Here is a 6,000-nt window from a genome sequence, read left to right on the forward strand (position 1 = left end):
TTCTGGTTCTGCTCTGATCCCCAAACATCAACATGATCTGGTAGAAAAGAAAAAACTCCCGATCTTCTGACCGCATCATTTATATTTATATTAAATTTAATGATTTAAATCTTCACACTCATAAACTTTTATGTAAATATTGACAAAATTCTTTGGAACTTTAATTTGGTTAAATCTCTGACACTTCACCGCTTTTAATTTAAAACTCAAAATGGTCTCCTTTTTCCTAAAAAAAATTAATTCATCTCTCAAAATAAATATTTTGAACAGAGAAATCTGAAATTCTCATTTTTCCCAGCATGCACTGGGCCGTTTCCGTTCATCCTAATCTGGGGCCTCCATTGTGGCCCCTGCTCGCTGCCGCCCTCTGCTGTTACTTTCTGCTCTCAGCAGGGTGCACTTGCGGCTTCCCCTCCTGAGGTCAAATAAGTTCATAAATCAGGGGTCCCCAAAGTGGCCCCTGAGGGCCGATTGCATCCTGATGTTTTATTCTCTCTCTGGTACCAACAACCTTCAAACCTTCAGGTCAAAGTTCTTCTTTGGCCTCTAAAGATCCATCTTTGGATCCAGGTGAGTTAAACCAGGGAGAGACTAAAACATGCAGGAGGCCCTCAGGGGCCACTTTGGGGACCCCTGACCCAGAGGATAGAAACAGTTTCTATGCAGCATATTTCTGGATAAATCCCATTTTCTCCGAAGAGTTTTTGCGGCTCGTATTTTTGCGACAGTAGACAGACAGGAAGGAAGGAGGGCGAGGAGAAGACAAGCGGCAAGGGTCGCCGGGACTCGCGACGTCCGCGTCGAGGACTAGGGCCCCCGAGCGTGGGGTGTGCTAACCCCCTGCGCCACCACAGCACGCCCCTGAATCCCATTTTCAGTGCTGTTGATGGGTTTAAATCCTCAGATAAAATTAATCTTACAGTTTTAAGCTCAAATTTTTTGTTTTACTTCATAGATAAATTTGTATCAGAAAATAAAACTTAAAATACAGAATTCTATGCACTTTATCTTAAATAAGTCAACATTAAATACATTTCAAAATATAAATATTTGAAATTTGAGGGGACATTTATGAGTCAGTTTTCTTCTGTTTCGGCCTCTGCAGCGGTTCTGCGGTTCAGTGTCGCCCCCTGGTGGAGGAGACCGGAGGAAGAGGAGGCTCCTGACAGGTTCTGAGGATTTATTCTGCTGTTAAAACCTAAAAACATATTCAGCAGTTTTAAGATGTTTCCTGTTGAAGTGCCTTTGAGCAGCCGATGGCTGCTGGTTAAATGGGGTTTGGTGGGAAAACAGAGTTTCTCTGGACTGATTTAAAGACTTGCAGCCGCTGTGATGCTCAGTTTGTTCCTGAGGTTGCAGGTTTTCAATATAAAAACTCTCATGGTAGAAAATAATTCACGTTTTCTTCCATATTCTGATTTATTTGGAGGTTGATTCTGAAATCCCTCCATCGATCCGTTCTGTTCCTTCTGTTGGGAGCTGCTGCTTGTTTTTGTCTCGGTTTCATAGTAAACATGTTTTCTGCTCAGCCTGGATCCAGAACCGTCAGCCTGAGAACAACAGCTCTGATACGTTTGTGAAACAGCCGGCAGAGGAGAAGGGATTATCCCAAACTGGCCCTGGGGCCCTGGGGCCCCGGGGCCCTGGCTCCTGCACTCCGACAGATCGGACCTGCAGGGCGCTCTGGGGCCCGGCGACCCCTCAGGATGGAGATTACAGGGCGGCGCCGCGGCTCTCACACGGGAATCACAAGGACACACAAGCGGCCGTGTGACGATCAGACACACAACACCACTGTTCAGGCCACACAGAGTCCATTGTTAGAGGAGAGGCCGCTGCAGGAAGCAGAGGTAAAAATAACATCAGCCATGTTCCCGTCAGTTTGTTCTGTTCAGCCCAGATCAGATAAAAACTCCCAAACACACAAAGTTCAGATAACGTCTTTAATCTGGGATAATAATTCAGATCCAAACACAAAATGTTCAGGAATAAAGTTGGTTCAGAGTCCACTTTATCTGCCTCTGTTGTCATGGTATCAACACTGGTTGTCATGGTTTCATCATACCGCCATCAAGGTATCATTATGGTATGGCCACCCTGTTGTCATGGTGTTGTCATGGCAACGTCATAATATCGTCACAATGTTATGGTGGTATCATCATAGTAAGATCATGGGATTGTCATCATGGTATCACGTATGGTCAGACTGTCGTCAAGGTGTCGTCATGGCGTCGTCAAGGTATCCTCATGGCGTCGTCAAGGTGTCGTCATGGCGTCGTCAAGGTATCCTCATGGCGTCGTCAAGGTGTCGTCAAGGTGTCGTCATGGCGTCGTCAAGGTGTCGTCATGGTGTCGTCAAGGTGTCGTCATAAGGTGTCGTCAAGGTGTCGTCATGGCGTCGTCAAGGTGTCGTCATGCGTCGTCAAGGTGTCGTCATGGCGTCGTCAAGGTGTCGTCATGGCGTCGTCAAGGTGTCGTCATGGCGTCGTCATGGCGTCGTCAAGGTGTCGTCATGGCGTCGTCAAGGTGTCGTCAAGGTGTCGTCATGGCGTCGTCAAGGTGTCGTCATGGTGTCGTCAAGGTGTCGTCATGGTGTCGTCAAGGTGTCGTCATGGCGTCGTCAAGGTGTCATCATGGCGTCGTCATACTGATGTAGAGCTCTAGGGTTCAGCAGAGAGTCACACACATTTACAGACACAAGTTTGACTCATTGAAATCAGAAACACAAAGAGACACAGGCGCTGTGACATCACACCGTAGACCTCCTATGATTGGGCGACAGCGGTGGCGGCGGCTCCCATCCGCAGCAGCTCCTTCCTGTGGGTCAGGATGACGTCAAAGCTGGACTGCAGGCGGTTCTGCTGCTCCTGGACGCGGCCCTGCAGCGTGCGCACCCAGCGGATCAGCGCCAGCCGGCGGTACATGGTCAGCTGCACCTGGTGCTTCTCCATCTCCTGCGCCTTGAAGCGCTCGCGGTCCCGCAGCGTCCACATGGCGTCCATCAGCTCCGGCAGCTCGCTGTCCGAGTCTGAGGATTGGTTGTCGCTGTGGTTACGCTCCTCTGGCAGGTTCTGCAGGTCGCTTCGGGTTGGTGGCTTGCTGCTGAAGCTCCTCTGTTTCACATCTCCGGTTCTGATCGGTCCGGCTTCAGGCTTGCTTGATTTGGGCTCTCCGACGCCGATCCGGTCCCAGCCGCCCAGGAGCCCCGCCTCGCCTCCACTCTCCACATTCAGGGAGGAGACGCTGCCGCCGGAGCGACAGCTGAACTCCGACTCCGAGTCGCTGTCTCCCCATTCGTCATCCGGGTTCTCCTCCTTCCTCTGGCGCTCCTTCTTCTCATCAAACATCATCATCCTCTCCTCCTCCTCCTCCATCATCCTCTCCTCCGCTCCGTCCGGCGGCACCCGCCCGTACCCGTCATCCCCCGTCTCGACTTCAGGGAGCGGCTCCAGTGGGCTCCAGCAGGGCAGGCGGGAGCGAGGCGACATCAGGCTCGAGTTGAAGCCGGAGGTCGGCGAACTCTGAGGGTCGCGACCCAACGGCAGGTTCCGGGGACGGACCTGGTTCCGGTTCTCATCGCCTCCTCTCCTGGTTTCTGCTTGGGCTTCGTCGTTGGCGCCTGGCAGGAAGTTGAAGTTGCTGTCTTTGTTCCTGAGGGGCGAGCTGTTGGTGCCGCCTCTGTAGGCCCGGTTCAGATGTTGGTCCTGATGGTGCAGCATCACTGACCGCGACTGAGACTCACTGAAAGACAGAACACAACAGAACTCAACACAGAGCCCACCGTCGGGTCCAAGAGCCGCTTCTGAAACCTACCGACCCTCCAACCAGAATTTCCTCGTCATGCGGATCAACAGATTTGGCTGCTTTGCCTCTCAGTTTCAGTCCAGAACCGGACCGGGCTGACCCGGCCTGGCCATCGCCTTCCTAAGTAATGCTGGTGGTTTCTCCTCCCATTGTCTGGGATTTTCTACCTGGACGATCAGCAGACAGACGGAGAAACTGCTACTAAAAAATGTCTCATCACAAAACACAGAAATTGATATTTATTCTGAATTTCTTTTGCAGAAAGTCAATTTAGGGAAAACTTTATAGATAATTATGAAATTCAAATATTTTTTTGTGGGAGTGGAATAGAAAGCTGTTTGGTTTTATTGTCATCATGATTTTGGATCAAATGTTTAGAAAACTGATGAATTTATTGTTACATTTTTGGTCCCTAAAGTCACAACATCCATAGTTTCTTTTAAAAAGGACATTTTAATTCCATTAGTCTTTTTATTTTCCACATGTAGCATCAGACATTTTTATAATTCTTTTACATGTTTGTCCTTCACTTGACCTTTATGAGCTCCACTTTATACCAAACCTCAGATGGTTTTAAGTCTCTATGAGTCAAATAAATATAAATAAGTATTATTAAATATTAGAACATTTTAATGTGTATTTTTTGCCGTCTTGGAAATATGAAATAAGTTCACAGAGTGAGCCGTCTGTCGTAAACAAACAGAATAAAATCAGTTTTCAAAAGTCAAATATTGAAATAATTTTAGTTTTACTGAACATGAGAGATTATATTGAATTTTCTGTATTCAACAAGTCACAACAAAACAGATTCCTTCAACAAAGAAAAAAAAACCTAAACTGGACATTTAAAATGTTCTGTTCTGTTTTAGCAGCAGGATGCTAAACAGTGACCAGTCCGCCATTTTGGCGCCGTGTGACGTTACGACCCAGTCATTCTGGCCCAACCCTGAACTCTGACCCCTGACCCCTGACCTGAGTCCACACTTCATAGAGGCGCAGCGCGCTGATCACTGGACCGGGCCAATGCATGGATTCATTGAACAGGTCCAGATTTAACCCAGTAGAGGAGATTGGACCGAACCAGAGAAGAAAAGCAGACAAAGAACCGAACCAGAACCAGAACCGTCTGGACCACCAACTGGGTCAGGAGCTCCAGAACAGAACCGCTGAGCAGCAGCAGATTATAATCCAGCAGCAACAAGAAGACCCGATAAAACCCAACATGCACGCATGCGCACACGCACTGATGCGTGACCTATGGGCGCTTCCTTCATCATCATCATCATCATCATCGCATGGAAATGTGTCTAATCCTGACTGCAGGCTGCTGTCAGTCACTCCCCAGCCCGCGCCGCGCGCGCACGTGAGGCTGAAGGACGGGAAGATGACCGAGTCGGGAGCGCGCATGCGTTGATGTAGATGAAGGTTCGGTTCGCTTTATTCCGAGAGCCCGCCTCTGATCCTGCGGCAGAACCGTGCAAATGCGACAAAATGAACCGAACCGAACCGAACCGAACCGGGTCGGTCTGAGCTCCGCTCCGATCCTGGATGGTTTGGTGAACCGAGTCAGGAGGTTCGGTCCAGACTCCTGATGTAACTCACCCCATCCCGCTCCTCTTCCTCCTCCTCTCGCCGTGTGATCGGGTCTTCATGGTTCTTACCTTTTCTACTGGTTCTGGTCGCTGGATCCGCTGCTGGTCGCTGCGCCCTCCCAGTTCCTCCTCCTCCTCGCGCTCCTGGCTGATGTTTATCTGCCTCCTCTTCCTCCCTGCTCCTCCTCCTCCCTCCGTGTGACTAACGTCCTGCTGGGCTGGGAGGAAGACACAACAATGTGAGCACACAGAGTTCCTGTTCGGAAACCAGAATCTCTGCTCGAACATGAAAGGAATGGATCAGAACCATTCAGCAGAGGAATCAGCGAACTTTGCGGCCCCCTGCTGGCTCCAGGACAAACTGCATGTTTTGCAGAATGTGTATTTTATTTTTTTTAACCTAGTCAGGTTCTTCTCCACTCGTTGCAGGTTGAGCTCCTCCTGCTGAGTCCTGGGCTCTCTTGTGTTTCTCACGCATCTCTTTCGCCAGGTTTATCTACGGGGTGCCGATTGAGCCAAAAATTCACAGCGATAATTTCATTTTTTGGCCTTATGAGAAGAAAATGGGGGTTGATTTTTCAAAGTCATATTTTCACTGTTAATC

General features: G+C 49.2%; 1 protein-coding gene across 3 annotated transcripts; it reads right to left on the reverse strand.

Annotated features, from left to right (window-relative positions):
• Nucleotides 1-1,928: 1,928 nt before the first annotated feature.
• Nucleotides 1,929-5,993, reverse strand: LOC122844235 (UPF0500 protein C1orf216 homolog). Of its 3 annotated transcripts, none has more exons than XM_044139501.1 (3): nucleotides 5,704-5,989; nucleotides 5,407-5,614; nucleotides 1,929-3,741 (listed from the first exon to the last, which is right to left on the reverse strand). In XM_044139501.1, the coding sequence occupies exons 2-3, from the start codon at nucleotides 5,454-5,456 to the stop codon at nucleotides 2,766-2,768; spliced, it is 1,026 nt and encodes a 341-aa protein (XP_043995436.1). In that variant the 5' UTR covers nucleotides 5,457-5,614; nucleotides 5,704-5,989; the 3' UTR covers nucleotides 1,929-2,765. The 3 variants fall into 3 exon arrangements, with proteins under 3 accessions (XP_043995436.1, XP_043995435.1, XP_043995437.1); XM_044139502.1 differs by having other exon boundaries at nucleotides 2,178-3,741; nucleotides 3,814-5,614; XM_044139500.1 differs by having other exon boundaries at nucleotides 5,407-5,993.
• Nucleotides 5,994-6,000: the final 7 nt, after the last annotated feature.

The sequence above is a fragment of the Gambusia affinis genome, linkage group LG14 (genome assembly GCF_019740435.1).
Source record: "Gambusia affinis linkage group LG14, SWU_Gaff_1.0, whole genome shotgun sequence".
Taxonomy (NCBI): Eukaryota; Metazoa; Chordata; class Actinopteri; order Cyprinodontiformes; family Poeciliidae; genus Gambusia; species Gambusia affinis.